The sequence below is a fragment of the Perca flavescens genome, chromosome 4 (assembly GCF_004354835.1).
Source record: "Perca flavescens isolate YP-PL-M2 chromosome 4, PFLA_1.0, whole genome shotgun sequence".
Classification (NCBI taxonomy): domain Eukaryota; kingdom Metazoa; phylum Chordata; class Actinopteri; order Perciformes; family Percidae; genus Perca; species Perca flavescens.
This window is the reverse complement of record NC_041334.1, coordinates 30,989,061-31,004,863: the sequence shown is the minus strand read 5'-3', so window position 1 is coordinate 31,004,863 and position 15,803 is coordinate 30,989,061. Positions and strand designations below refer to the sequence as shown.

Here is a 15,803-nt window from a genome sequence, read left to right as displayed (position 1 = left end):
CTTTACTTGTGTGCTGCAACGTACAGGCCCTCCAGCCTGATGGAAGGCTGTGATTATTGATTTATGAGCTCACAGTTAAATTGCGCCCTGCTTTGTAGTCTAATCAGCAACTGACACATTAGCTCTTCACACCATTTTTTAAATGTATTTTAAAGGGACAGTTTACTTTTTTGGGGAAAGTGTGTGTTGAGTAAACCTATGGAGGCCACTATTTAAATGTCTACAGGCTGTTTGAAGCTTTTGATGATAATGATTTGGCTGATTGATTTAGTTTAGCTTTGTAGCTTTGAGGTAGTATGCTAGTCTGACTAAACTTCTATTTGTATGTTGACTTCATACAACTGACTTTGTCAGTGAGAACACCAACATGTATATGGAGAGTATTTATTTGGAGAAAAGATGAAGGAAGGCTTCATACAAAGAAAACAACAAAAGAATGAGGAGGTTAACAGGAATAACATGCAGAAGGTGTACATATTCTTATATTCTTTGTATTTCACTGTGTGTGTGTGTGTGTGTGTGTGTGTAGCTGTGCAGTGGCAGAGTGAAGGGAGGAGAGAGCAGAGGGGGTCCATTGTGGGTCTTTGTGTGGCTCAGATTGTCCTCTTCTCTGGGAAAGTGGAAACTTAACACTCCTCTCCAGAGGTCTGGTTACCAGGTGAGAGAGGAGGAAAGAAAAGGGAAAAACAGAGCAGAAGAGCGAGGGAGGGAGAGCTGCATAGGTGTGGAGAGAGAAACCAAATAGGAGAGGTGAGGGAGAAAAGACCATGAGATTTTGGGCATGAGAGCTGGAAAGAGAGATGGAAACTGAGAGAGGCTAAGTGAGATCGAGAGATGAACACAGAGATAGGAAGAAACAGCCTGAGAAAGAATAAACAGAGCGAGGCTCAGATTTTGGTTTAAATCCCACAACACTCCAAAACTGGATGATCAAAGTGCATCAATCCTGAATAAATTTCTGAATGTATTGCATGCTATGCTAGCTCATCACACGTGGCCTGTAGATAAAGTAATTATGTGGAATTAAAATGATATTATCAGTGTTATGTCTGCAGTGAAACCACAGCCATAGACGAATATAACTGTTGAGCAAATACCAGATACAGTGTCAAAATGTTCCAGCATAATAAAAAAAGCCACTGCTGTGACCTTTTCCACAATCAAACATGAAACTAAACTGAAACCAGTGGCACTCATTTATAACTTAGTCATAACATAACTCCTCCTAGTGGCCACTTTTGGGACTTCTAAAACTACCAAAATCAGCTCAACTTCCTGCAACTATTTCTCATCCCCAGAAATGAAGCAAACATCACACATCTTGTATCTGAAAATGTACATTTATTTTTGATAACTTTTTACAAACTATATATATATATATTTTTACAAACACCACCTTTAACCCTGAACACCAACGTTTACAAAGTACAAAGAGGGAATACACTATCTAGCCAGAAATACCACTCAATTTCCAGACATATTCCAACTTGATTTTGATGTCTTAAGACGTGCGTGGTAATGGAATGATTTTAAAAAAAATACAGCTAATTAAACTTAGATGGGGAAAAAATATCTGATGTGACTTTAAAAATAAGGACGTCCAACCTTTTCCTTGGACCAAGTACACTTCTTTTCATTTTTTTTTTTTCACAGTATATCTGGTATTCAGTAATCCATTACTTACAAATCTTTTCCCCTATTTTGTTTATATCATCGCATGCATCATGATATCAGAACTCTATTATCTACTTGAAATTTCTTTTGTTTGACTGTTGTTCATCATGAGGTTATTGTCTTTTGTTTGATTGCAGTCAAAGGTTACAGTTACATTGCAGTTAACTGTTACCCAATCTATTTTTCTATGTTGCTATCAACAAGAGAAAAACAAAACAGTAATGGATCAAAGTCTTATACAGTACTATTGTTGATGACTCTGTGTGTGTGTGTGTGTGTGTGTGTGTGTGTGTGTGTGTGTGTGTGTGTGTGTGTGTGTGTGTGTGTGTGTGTGTGTGTGTGTGTGTGTGTGTGTGTGTGTAAGCGAAGGAGGGGAGGGAGATGGGGATCGCAGGAGTGACCATGTGTGTTTGACAGGAGTGTTTTTGTGGATGCTTCTGTGCTTTCTCCCCCGATATTGTCTGGAGTGGATTGTGGAGGCGGTAGCTCTGAGAACAGCTGCTTCTGACAAACACTGCGTAAACACTATGTGTGTCACTTGGGGATTGAATGTGTGTGTGTGTGTGTGTGTGTGTGTGTGTTGAGGGGGTGGTAGGACACTTCAAAAATTGCTAAGAGGAGACTAACCGTCTATCTAAAATCCATTTGGTGTGTTTAAGACGTTACATAGCCACTAGAGTGATGAGTCCTTTTTTGGTTTGAAACAGAACTGTTCATAATTAAAAACAGATAAATTAACGCGTATTGAACTTTTTTCTAACAGAAGCTTCCTGTTTGTATGTCAGAGCAGAGACTGATACTGACCTCCTGCAATATGAAATACGCGTCCTGAAAATGATCCCAGTGAATGGCAATTCATCTTTAAAAAACATCAGAGGCAATTCAACCATGTCATTTAGCTGCATGTGTGTATATAACATGTATGTGTGTCTTTAAATGTGTGTATACATATGACAGTACGTGTGTGTGTGTGTGTGTGTGTATTTTTTGAATGCTAGCAGGCCAATATCACTGTCCTCCGTTATAAGCATAGTCTGCCTTGTTGTGCATGACCAGTCTGTTTTCGACGAAATAGAAGCTGTCTGACCGGGTCTCATAAGGACACTCCACCATCTGACGGACTGAAAAACAGACAACATATGCATTTCATCCATTCCAACATTTTTTTTGGAACTTCCAAACTATTAGAACTGTATTTATGTCTGTCTTAATATCATACTAACATGCACCTTATGCACATTATGTACATTAAAAAAGTCATTGGTCACTGTAATAAATCTTTCTCTGCCCTGGCCATGAAGGACCTGCATTGTAAAACATAGAGGACAGAAATAGCAGAAATAACACTGAGGATAAAATTCACCGTCTTGTTCAGTGCAGCCTAGGCTAATATGAGGATTTAGTTGCATCTCAATCCTCCAGAGTTAGATATTTTAGGATAAAGTTCCCTCTTTGTGTTTACCCGTGAGTTTCCTTGCTGAACTAGGGCAGGGGGATACTTCTTTGTGGTTGCATGTAGGTTTGATGCTGGGACACAACACTGGCAATAAACGTAGATAGACTAAGAAGATACCCGCTTGATTTAGCGAGCTCAGACTGCTGAAGCCTCATATTAGCTCAAGCTGAACTTTAAAAGTACTGTGAATTTTGCTCCCCATGTTTTACAGTGTAGTCGCACTAGGAAGGGATCTCTTTAAGGCCTGTATGGAGTGGTGGAAAGATTGCAGTGACCAACAACTCTTTCAACGTACATATGGCATGTAGGTATTGTATTAAGAAAGACTACTTTTGCTCATTTATGCACATTTTTAAGATCATCTACACTAGAGTGGTAAGAGTTAGTAGTTGTAGTGTAGAGTTATTGTTTTCCAAATCATAATGATGACATACTGTCCCATATAACATAAATGAGGGTCATAAAAATGCGGTGTTTTGGATAGAATTTTCCAAAACAGCATAAATAGTGTACCTTCAGTTAAGCAAAATTGCTGCATTGCTAGCGTAAGAGATTGAAGACTGTTGCTAAAGTTGGCTGCAGATCCCTCAATCACCTACAGCTTCACCACCAAATGACGAGTTTAATAGTTAACTAATTTATACTTGTGTTAAGTGCTCAACGAAAGAGAAGTCACAAATCTCCTCTACAAAAATGCCATTAGTAATAACTGCTAGAGATGGCCCGATAACATTTTTTACTTCCCAATACCGATTCCGATACCTAAACTTGCGTATTGGCCGATACCGAGTACTGATCCGATACCAGTGTGTCATATATTTTATTATGTTTTAACAACTGTATACTACTATCCCTGTATGGATGTGATATGATTTCTATCTTTCTTGTCGGTCTGTCTCAGGTTAAACTCTTTCTGAAACATGAACAAACAAAAACAATGAATGCCACAGAACTTTCTTTTATTATGCAGTTTGACAGTCAGTTATAACGGAAAAAGAACATAAATAAACTACTTTAACTTAGATTTTCTATAGGGCTTTATAACGTGGTATCGGATCAGTGCATAAACTCCAGTATTTCCCCGATACTGATATCAGCGTTTTAAGCGGTATCGGAACATCTCTAATAACTGCTGATCTGTTCTTTTGGTATTTGCATGGTACACAGATTACGTAAAACTAAATTCAGTCTTCTAGATATTTAACATTTGGATAAGGTGAAACAATCTCTTCTGAGCTACAATGTATCATACGACATACTTCAATATAATCATTGCATGTGGAATATTTTTTTTAACATAACAGGTTTTACTCATAATGTCTATGTGTTAGGAAAAGACGACTTACCCAGGCTCTCAGACAGCTGAGGGAACTCATAGATGTGCTCACAGGTGTTACGGCTGTTTGGGATACAGAAGCCAAAGTCAAAGTCAAAGCTCTTCAGCAGGTGATCGCGGAAGTAGTGCCTCTCGATCATGCGGAAGTTGTTTAAAGGCCGGTTTCCAACTGTGAATTCCACCCTGATTGAGTGATCCAGAGAGGAGGGAGAATGTAATGTTACAACAAAAGGTCTGTTCTTGTGTGATCATAATGTTATTACATTTATACTGCACTGGTTCAAATGAGTGTGTATCTGACAGTGACAATGCTGCAATTGTTTCCATTGTTTGTGCATGGAACAGGTAAGTGCGTTTTCCTTAGGTGTGTGTGTTGATGAAGTGTGAGTCACTCACGTAGCTCCCACGGTCCTCAGGCGCAGGAAGGCTGGGGTGAACTGGTAGCGTACAAATCGCCCTGCGCACGCGTCTGCCTCTCTGTTCTCCTCATTGTCTTCTGAGACCCACAACATAGGACAGAGACATTTTTAAATAATTGACAATGAGGACTATGTTTGATCCAAATAACCATGGAGGTTTCTGAACCTTGGTATTATGGTTTGAGACAATAACCAGAACAAGTTGGCAGCAGGGTCAGAACATTAGAAGCCAGATACTTCACAGTCAACAGCTTCCTTAAAGAACAAACACTAAAATAAAACAGTACAAGCAGGAAGCTGATGCACATTACCTGTATGTGGGGGTTTGGCAATCTCAAACAGGACAGTGCCTGTCTCCAGGTCTCTGATCTTAAAGCGTACGAAGTCAATGTTATAAATATTGTCCTCAGGTTTACAGAGGTACCCTGCAACAACGACAGACAGCATTCAGGGGTTAAAAAACGCTGAAATTATTTTCAAGCCATTGTAGTTCATACACGTACACCCTTAAAGCATGAACACTCAGAAGACACAGCTTTGCTTGTGCACAGACACACACAACTTTGCATACACAGATACATAATGCACCCTATCTATAAAAGAAGATAAGATACAACAAAGCTTTTATGATTGCTGTGGAGCTACTGTGGCATTACAGAAATATGCATGAAAATAATCATGTGTGAAGCCAACAAGAATATGCTGTAGCCTATAATGTATGCTGTTTTTCAAAAGAGAGATATATTAAAAACAATGATTAGGACTTCACAGTTGAATAATGTGATAAGCAGTGACCTTGTATCATTTAATTTCTACAGTTTCATTTCCTTGCATATCCCATATGTTGTAACAGTTGTAATTGTAGGCTACAAAACTGACGAGAATCTACCATGTTGTCATCATTATTAGTTTGTATCTAACTGAGGCCATACACAGTGATCAATCATGGCTGTGATGTCACAATAGTGCTCTGTGTGCTCAATTTGACATTTGACAGGATCTTAGTACAATTAAAGTGACACCATAGAGAGACCTTAATGTCAAAGACGCCTCCTATTGTTAAATCCTCAGTGTCCATTGAGCTGCTTAAAAATAGAAACATCGGTTTTTCCATGAAGTCTAACTATTGTTTATGATGTCAGATGTATATTTTGTCAGATAATACAACAGATGTAATACCATTTTAGTCTGAGTCTATTTTCACATGACAGCCACATAAGCATGCTCGACTGGACGTCATTTCCTCTAGTTTTATGTAACGTTAATGTGTAGATTAAATGTATTCCGTAGCTTGTAATGTAGAGACTCGGTTAACAGCACAGGAAGCACGTTAAGCATCATGTGTCCACCACGTAAACCTTTAGCAAGAAACGTTCGAGAGAGACTCAAACCTCGAGTAGCCACCCGAAGTCCTAACACGTCCTCCGGCGTAATGTGTCCACTTTGTGTCCGCAGGTCTTCCTCCGTGACGGGCCTACTGTCCACCTGGCTCCTCCGGGACTTGAGCCTCTTCAGAACCCCTCCGCCAGGCTTGCGGTCCCGCGGAGGAGCCGCAGTGCTGTGGCCGCCACCGGAGACATTTTCAGCAACAGGCGTGTCGCTGCGGGCTTTGGTTCCGCTCATCGTTAACTGTCTTTGGCTTAGCTTAGCTACCTCTGTTTTAACAAGTGTCTTGTCGGTCTTCTTCTCTGATAGATAAATGCTGGAAGAATAAAATGGCGTCGTAGCGTTTTAGATGTCGAATGTCGAGAGAACTGTCGGTGAACGGTCAAGCTCTTGTTTTTGTAAGCACATGCTGCACAGTTGCCATGACAACTCGTCCAGTGAGCCAGAGGAGGGTGTGAAGTGGTTCTTTGAAACGTCCACCAGGGAGCGCTGGATAACCCCTCAGCTCGCCAAGACTACCTGAAAATACCAATTTAAAAATGACCAAACGTATAATAATAATAATAATAATAATAATAATTAAATGTAGGCTACTGTGACACATGCTATAGTGGAATAAGTAGGCCTACTCAGATAGATAAAAGAGTTTTATAGGTGTTTACTGCAAGCCAAACAGTTGATTTCTCTTGCTTGGAAGGATGTGAATAGGCCTAGTATTGGTCGGTGGCTTAGAGAAATGTCTTCTTGCCTAACAATGGATAGAATAACGTATATGGTTAAGGATAGACAAGATACTTTCCAACTGGTTTGGGGACCATTTTTGAACTTTGTTGAACAAAATTATGTGGGTGTTATTCTGGCAAATGAGGGGAATTCAGAGTAAATTAGTAGCCTAATTTTCACGTGGGAGTGAGATGTTTATATTGGCTTATGACACTGTTTGATTGGTCAGATGCTCCAGATATAGCCTATCTTACAATAAGGAATCAGTGAAAGGTGAAAGGTCATTCTTTTATATATGGTGTTTTTTAAATTTTTAAATTTTTTATTTTTACTCTTTTGCTGTGATTGCTGTCTGTAGTTTGGTTTATGCTTCTATTGTTTTTCAGGGTGTGTCTACATTGATGTATGTCTTGGTTAAAATGAAACTCAATAACCACATTGTTTTAAAAAAAAAAGAAATACTCAGATAATTTTGCCTACTGAATTAGCAATATCACAATAATGTAATAATACTGTATAGGCCTACTAAAGAATCATTTTCAGAACGTCCTTTGAGTGTCAGCAAGTAGTCATGTGTAGTCAGAGTGTGAAATATTTTAAGCCCACAAGCCGCAAGCGCTTATTGTTTGTTGTTGTTTGTTTGGATTATTACTGATTAATACAACTGATGCACTATATGTAAGATTTTCATTATGTATGTTGAAAGACGATTGCCAGCCAGCAAAAACACACACACACACACACACACACACACACACACACACACACACACACACACAGGGGAATTCATCTAAAAAGTCTTATTTCTTAGATTTGCTAAATGGCAGAGATAATTTTAGGTGTGTCGTTTCCTGCCCTAATGCGCATGCAGGCAACGCAAATTTAATGCAGTAAAGGCCCAGGTGTTATGCAAATAAAGGTTTTGTGTGAGTGAGCTAATGGCACTTCCTGCTGTTAAGATGCTCCAGGTAGTCTCAGAACTCTCCATAAAACAGTGAAAGCTGCATGAATAATAATAATAATAATAATAATAATAGTGTTAATATGTGGAAATTTGCCTTACACAATACATTCAATAAATAGCACATGCAGAAAACATAACGTTTTGGAATGAAATACTTTTTGCAAATGTTGGTTGCTGCAACGGCTCCATGTCTTCCCGAGGGGCAATTTTTTATGAATTCTTATAAAGGGGGATGAACAGGATCAACGGAAGAATCCAAGTCCTTTTAACTTTGTGTAGAGCCGGTGTAAAGTATCGTTTTGTCTCCGTCAGAACCTGATAATCCAGTCCACTGAACAGACCTACTTCCGTCAGGCTACAATCAGTTTACAGAGCATTTCTGGTTCGAATTTTCAAGACAAAATACTGTAACAGTAACTCTCCAAAATTACAGTTCTGCTTTAATTTCTAGCTCATAGGCCTAGCTTTTCAAATTGAATTGCTTACCTTGGAGTATTGCCATAAAACAGTAGTTTCAGTCTTTTGGGTACCAGAGCCTTGATCAATTTGATGCCTGTTCCAATTGTTAATTAGGCTACACTGAAAGCTAACACTTTGGTAGCTTGACAAAATTGGTATATTTTATACAGTCTATGGTAGCCTATATCTACTAGAAATAGCCTGTAACTCAAGTCACCAGCACGCAAAGCATTTAAGGTAGGCTGTATACGTATGCATTATGTCCCCTGCAATAATTAACACTTCAGTACAATATGCAAAACCACAAAAGTAAAGTGGTCACTTAATCATAATTATACCAACAAATGTCATCTTTCATCATATTTCCTTTGCTTATTAGTCAGGAATTTACAGATTCCATTTTAAGGGAGAAACACTTCAGTTATCATGCAAGCTGTAGGCCTACACAAACTGAAATCTGTGTCTGTTTGAAGACTTTCATTGTGACTGTGGACAGATCCTCCTCTCAGTGATGGTCTTGAATAGTTATGGTGCGCTTTTATTTTTAAGTAAACAAACGTCACTTCCGGTCTCTCTCGGTGTGTACCTTGACTCCAGCTTGACTCCCAGAGCAGAGTGGCTCGACCTAAGGCGGTCAGAGGGAGTGCCCGCTGGGTGTATCGGAGCAGTCTGACGTCTTGTTAGTGTGAATGACTTGGGGAGAAAAAAAAAAAATAAAATACACTCTGACAACAGCTCAGCAGGCGAGACGATCGCGAAAAACCCAGGAACATTTTCATTTTGGAACTTCTTCCCGCTTCCTTCCTCCACCTGTAGCCCATGACTGCGTGAAGACCAAAGGTAAAAATAAATGTCTGTTAAATATCTCAACCGGTGGAAAAGTTCATAAAGCTGGTGTTAAGAGCAGGTGCATTATGTTTTAATGACAAGCCTATATTTTTTTATTTTGTAACGTGAATATGTGGGGTATGCTGGGAGTATCCGCATACATATACGTTATCCTCACCAAAGAGTCGTTGACAAAACTGACAGCGACATTAAAACGTAAAGTAGGCTAACTTATATTCATCCATCTCAGTTTCCTTTGTCCAGCTTCAGAGGACACACTGCTGGTTCAACGACTGGGAGTTCGTTGACGCGTTTATTAGGCTAGTAACTTATTAACAACCCGTAATGAAAACACATGGCCCGAAATAACGTTAATTTCGCCATTTATTGTGCGCCACTTTCATTACATCGCAATTTTTGCCTCTCTGAAGACCGGTTATCCCAAATTACGTGGTTGGCTTCTCACAGCATCACTCAAAGAAGTAAATAATACGGTGGACATAAAAACGAAAGGGACCGAGTGTGGCAGGGCAGCAGTCAGTAAAGGCAAACAAAGATAAAGAGACAAAAATCCCACAAAGTTAAGTGCTGCTGCAGAATGATTTTCACCGACTTAATGAATGTGGCCTAAATAAGCAACAGATAAGCATCCATCAACTGCAGCTTTCTCTGCCAGACAGTGTTTGGTTCTTAGGAATTCAACTGTGTAAAAAATGGAGGAAAGCAGAAACAAACACTACACAGCTGTTAAGAGTCCTTGCTGATCCCGTTGTACAATACCATGCACGCCCAGAGGTGCTGTGTATTTGAGCAATCCAGCAAAAAGATAATTATGAAAAAACATATAACATGCAAAAAACACTTTAAAACCTATAATAGTGCAATAGCGGACTTTTGTCTCTCGAATCAATACAGTTGATCCAAACCAGCTGTAGATTGTTAATGTGAAAGTGACACAGTAAGCACTTTGCTGACAACGCTGAGATTTGCAGAGAGTTGAGACTGTTAAATTGTGGGGCGTGGAGTTACCGGTTTGTGCTAAAGTATTACAGGTCAAACCAGAAGACATACAATGAATGCCTGTGGCATTTACTGTAGTGTAAAATTGGAAGCTGTTACTGTCGTTTCTTTCTTTTGGGTGTGCAAGTTTGGCTTCTTCTTTTGCTCATGAGACAGCACTCACATAAAAGCTTGTTTATCTGTCAGTTGTTTCAGTTCAATCGGAAATCTGGTGTGACTATGTCATTTTCGAAGACCATATTGTTGATGTGTGTGTGTGTGTGTGTGTGTGTGTGATGACTCATCAGGCCTGCTTCAGTCTCTGAAAGACACCTGCCTGTTTTGATTTCTATGTTAGTATTTTTTCATATTAAGTGTGGTTTAAAACTGTATGGCAGCTCCCTTTATTTCTACCTTCAAAATCACATATTATAACAGTGTAATATCACACTTGTCTGTAAAAAATACTTGACTAGTACAGTTTTTTTGTATAATGGCCCTGACACACCAACCCGATTTTGGCGAGGTCAGTGACTCGAGTCTATTCGGTGTGTTCCGTGCCATCGGCCTTCATTATGGCCGACCTGACATGCTGGGTCGGATGGCGGGCAGTCGCACTCAACGACCAATCTGATTGGTGGAGTGCTAACCCGGAAATGACGAGCAGGATGAGCCTGACGAAGGCCTCTCAAAATCTGACAAAAATCTTTTAAGTTGACCTTTGTCGATCTGAAATGAAGACAGATTTAGCAACTGCACGGCCTATTTCTCGCTTAAAATGTTTTCAGAAACACTTTTGGTGAACTATCTTCGTAAAATATGACATCGTACTCCGAACAAAGTCGCCATTATGCCCGGTTGTAAAATCCGGGAGCAGCCAGACCCACGTCATCAGCTGCCGGTTTTCATTTTTGGGTGACAAGACGGATTCGGTGTGTTCCGAGGAACTTTTTTGACCAACTCGGGGCGGCAGTCAGTCCGACTGCCTTTTCTGCTGACGGTCGGCCGTCGGGTTGGTGTGTCAGAGCCTCAAGACATTATCAACTTGTGTCGAATAGATTCCAGTAGCGTCACCTAATCACACTACAACAGCTCAACAGTTTTCTGGGCCGGTGCACTGTGAAGTTATCAAAGATCTCCAACAGAAGGTTAATAACCTCTTATTAGCTAGAAATGACAAAGACTATTGGTAGATACAATCTTGAAAGGGTCTAGTATTGATATATCATTTTGGAATAATAAAATGTAGTCCACGTTGCTCGGGGCATAAATAAAATGTGTGTCCTTTGCAATTGTGACTGTTTGGACAATACAGGGACTTACATTTTAGCTTGCCATCCTATGTGTGACTTCTCTCTGTTCATTTAGATCAGCTTTAAGTCATGTTTTGGACATCCTCAGTCAAGATGAACCCTCAGAGGTCACTTGGAACATAACAATTATCCTCCAGGCTGAAAAAGTGACAGTGACTGACAGGTCAGATCTTTGGCATAAGGAAGAAACTGGCCATTTAAATGGTTTCATTTAATAGAAAAGAGCACATTCATTGTCAACATGTTTTTCCATTATTATTTAAAAACTAAACTTAGGAAGAAAACCAAATAAAAATCACCCCAGTAGGTAGACTTTTCATAGTTTCTAGTTTTTGTTCAGCAGAGTTGTAGTCAAGACCACCTAAACCAAGACCAAGTCATTACCAAGACCTGAGTGTATCGAGACCGAGACAAGACCGGACCAAACAACTGAAACATACAGTATATACAACTAGCTAATATGTATAGCTAATATTCGCTAAATCCCTTTGAGTGAAGAGATTAGTGGAGAGTTTTGGTACAGAGGCAGATTAATAACTTTACTTCAATTTACACTTACACTTACCTTTCTTTATGCTTCCTTACTAAGAGGTGATAAAAAAAATGCAGGTGGAATGTTGTGTGTTTTTTGATTTTTTTTTCCGATTTGGTTGACATCTCCCAGACAGCCAGAGCTGTAACACATTTCAAACTAGAAATGAGTCAAGGTGTTGATTGCATTTGAAGCAGGATGTTTTACATCCAATCACGGTAATGACGTTAACGCCTTAATCAGACGATACACAGGCAATTTAGAGATATCCCCGCAGTTGTGGTCTTGACCGGTCTTGAAATAAAATCCAGAGTCCTCTTCATCCGAGACCAAGACAAAGCCAAGTAAAAATGTGGTCGATTCCGAGACGAGACCGAGACCTTCAAAAAGTGGTCTTGAGACCGGTCTTAAGACCCAAGACCGGTCTCGAGTACTACCTCGCTGTTCTTCAGGGTGATTGATTAGTTTATCTTTGCCCCTGCAGCAGTAATGTGGTTTCAAGAATCTAGACCGACCAGACTCATCCAGTTTTTTTTGTAAAAAACATAACCAACTGTCTGTGTTATGGCTTGGAGTGATAATGTTTTTTCAATGCAAATATGTAGTTTTTGCTAAACACTTCCTCTGCTCCCCTCTTTCAGTGACTCAGTTATGGAGAGCTCCATTGAGATTTCCCAGACTGGTGGCACCTCAAACCCCAAGCCATCTCTGGCCCCCAAACCTCGGCTCACTCCCAAGCCCTTCTCTCTGCAGAAGAACACCACCATTCGCTCCATCCATGCCCCAAAGAGGGTGGCTGCAACCTCTAAGACAACAACACAGCCGACTGGAAAATCGGAGGCCTCAGGTGTCTCCAAACCGTCTGTCTCCACCCCCGCTCAGAAACTCCCTCAACAAACCACCACCTCGGATTCCAAACCCAGCTCTGTAAGTGTGCTCACCAAAGATAAACCGAAACCAACCAAAGAAAGCAAAGCAAGTCCATATGGAGAGGATACTCTTGATTCTAGTGTAGGAAAATCAGATCCAGCCTCACAAACCGCTCCACCCAAAGAGACACCCAAGCCTGAGCCAATCCAGAGAGATGATGTCATCCAAGCAAACCACAAAGCATCCACTGATATTGTAAACTCAGAACAGATAGACGGAAAAAAGACAGAAGACATAACTCAGACGTCTGTCGTCCAAACTGTTGAAGAATCAGGTAGTGACGTTTCCCCTACAGACAATCCAGCATATCGGTGGGGCAGCAGCAGGAAGCGTCTGTCCATGAAGCTCACCTCGAAGTTTGAGTCAGCTGGCTCTCTACCCCCCCAGCCAAGTGTAACCGTCTCTACAACCAGCACCAAAGATGATGCACACAAGCCAGAGTCTTCAGATCCAGAGCCGAACCAGACAACATCAGAGCCGTCAACCGATGAAGGTGCACTAAAAGAGGATTACAGGGGAGGAGGCAGTATAAAACGCAGAATCAGTCTCCTGTTTGACTCGTCATCTAGGCCAGAGGCCATGACAAAGAGAGAGGAGCCAGAAATTATAAATGGTACAGGCGTTGTAAAGGGTGTAAAGGAGAGAATCAAAACCTGGGCCACGGAAACAATCCCTGAGGGTCCGAAGACTGAAAAGAAGCCTCAGGTTGCACCCCGAACTCGCTCTAAAAGGTGAGCGGGCCTCCTTTCATCTGTGCTGTTTGTGTTTGTGACTTGCTAAGACATGAGTAAAAGAAAAAAGAACATTCTTTTGCATGTGCAATCAAGGTAGATTTAAGGTTAATGGCACATACTGTATATTATAGTTAGCTATGATTGGCCAGGGTTATACTATTTTCATTTCAGATTCATTTTTTGTGACTCATGCAACAGATCCAAAGTGTCATGTCCACACTTTTTATGTGCTTTTTAAGGGCTTTTTATGTCAACTCTTGTTGCAGTTTATCATTCTGCTCAATATAATAGGTACTCCTTTTTGTAAAATTGGTGCTTTATTGGTACGTATAGAATTTAGACTCTAGGGTGGATAGTTTTCTTAAAGAGAGGAAGGTTTCTCCAGTCTCTGCCATACAATGTCAACAAATCATAGAGAGATGACTGCAAGTCTAGAACTGTTTGGTGTTAATTTGAGTGTCACCAGCACTGTCGTCTTTTTCTTTGTCTCTCTAACTTTCTGTACTTTGTGTGGATATAAAATAGTGCTGTGGTAAATGAATAATGTAGCTTGCTATTAAGATTGTGTCCTCAAATAACCAATTCTAAATAAGAGCGCAAACCAGGCCTCCTCAAAGTGTAAATATTACAGTAAGATTAGATATCCAACCTGCTATACGAGTACAGACTAAAGTATTTTTTATGTATAAGACATTGTTACGCCCCAGCATCTCACCACTCTGGTAGTTTGGTTTATATGCCCAAGTTTTGATATTTCCTTTGCAGCTATTCCAACTACAACAGATGTGAATACTGTAGAATTTAGTTTTTGTTGCAGCATTGAAAATGAGATTCAAGGGGCGACCTCTAGCTCACCCAGTAAGAGCGTGCGCCCCATGTAGGCTGAAGCCTTTGCAGCGGCCCGGGTTCGAATCCGACCATGTGGCCCTTTGCTGCGTGTCATCCCCCATCTCTCTCCCACCTTTCCTGCCTATCCACTGTCTCTCTGAAATAAAGGGAAAAAAGCTCCCAAAAAAAAGACAGGAAAAAAGAAAAGAAAATAACATTCAAAAAAATTCAACAGCAAGATGTCCTTACTGGTTTGAAGAGAGGTATCACTGTCGACAGTAGAAGAATGGTTCCTATAAAGTTAGTTAAAAGTGTGTTCTGTGGATGATCCAGAGTAGCAAAGACTACAAAGAGGCGTTGCTGTTGACATTTTTTATGTAAACTTTCAGTGCTCTGAGCACCACAAATTATATCCACCATCATTGTGGTGACGTAAAGGCAGAAAACTTGGCAAATAAAACTAAACAATCAGAATGGTTAGATACAACTAGCGGTAAGTGAAAGAATATATGTATTTTTTGTAATGTGAGTGAAACAACCCTTTAAAACAGTAGTTTGACATTTTTGGTAATATCGATCAGAAGGCCTATACCACTCTCTCATGTCTGTATGATAAATATGAAGCTAGAGACCGCAGGTGATTAGCTTTGCTTACCATAAGGACTGGAAACAGGGGGGAAACATCTAGCTTGTAAAAGGTTCCTTGCAACACTCCAGTCATGGCGCCAGGCCAAGACGTTACGACGTTTCAAACCACAACTTTTCATTTTTACATAATGTTCTTTGCAAACATATAAAAATGTATAACTTGTTATTTACTGAGCTTTAGAGGTACTGGTAAGCAAATTTATTTAACAATGGCCAGAGCCAGGCTATCTATTTCCCCCAGTTTCTAGTCATGAGAGAGGTATCGAAATATATATATATATATATATATATATATATATATATAAATGTGTTTGGATGTATTACAATGGCAGGTCTGAGCACTGCCATTTATCTGTGAAAAATTCTTTCAAAGCAGGATCATTAAACTGTAATATATATATATATTTTTTTACCTTGAACAACTGTTATTTCTGCCACAGCTCTGAGAAACCAACTGCTCCAACAGCAGAGAAAACAACCAAAATGCCGCCTGTTGAACCTCCTTCAACCGAGACATCGGCCAGTCAGGCGGTGGATCTTCCTTCAAAGGTGTCACCTGCTGAACAACCCACAG

At 40.1% G+C, this 15,803-nt stretch overlaps 1 protein-coding gene across 2 annotated transcripts; it reads right to left on the bottom strand.

Moving 5' to 3' along the window:
* Window positions 1–1,845: 1,845 nt before the first annotated feature.
* LOC114554125 (protein unc-119 homolog B) lies at window positions 1,846–6,742 on the bottom strand. Of its 2 annotated transcripts, none has more exons than XM_028575757.1 (5): window positions 6,277–6,742; window positions 5,197–5,310; window positions 4,863–4,959; window positions 4,477–4,649; window positions 1,846–2,795 (listed from the first exon to the last, which is right to left on the bottom strand). In XM_028575757.1, exons 1-5 carry the CDS (start codon window positions 6,506–6,508, stop codon window positions 2,683–2,685), a joined length of 729 nt encoding a protein of 242 aa, XP_028431558.1. In that variant the 5' UTR covers window positions 6,509–6,742; the 3' UTR covers window positions 1,846–2,682. The 2 variants fall into 2 exon arrangements, with proteins under 2 accessions (XP_028431558.1, XP_028431557.1); XM_028575756.1 differs by having other exon boundaries at window positions 4,863–4,962; window positions 6,277–6,739.
* Between the last annotated feature and the right edge of the window lie 9,061 nt (window positions 6,743–15,803).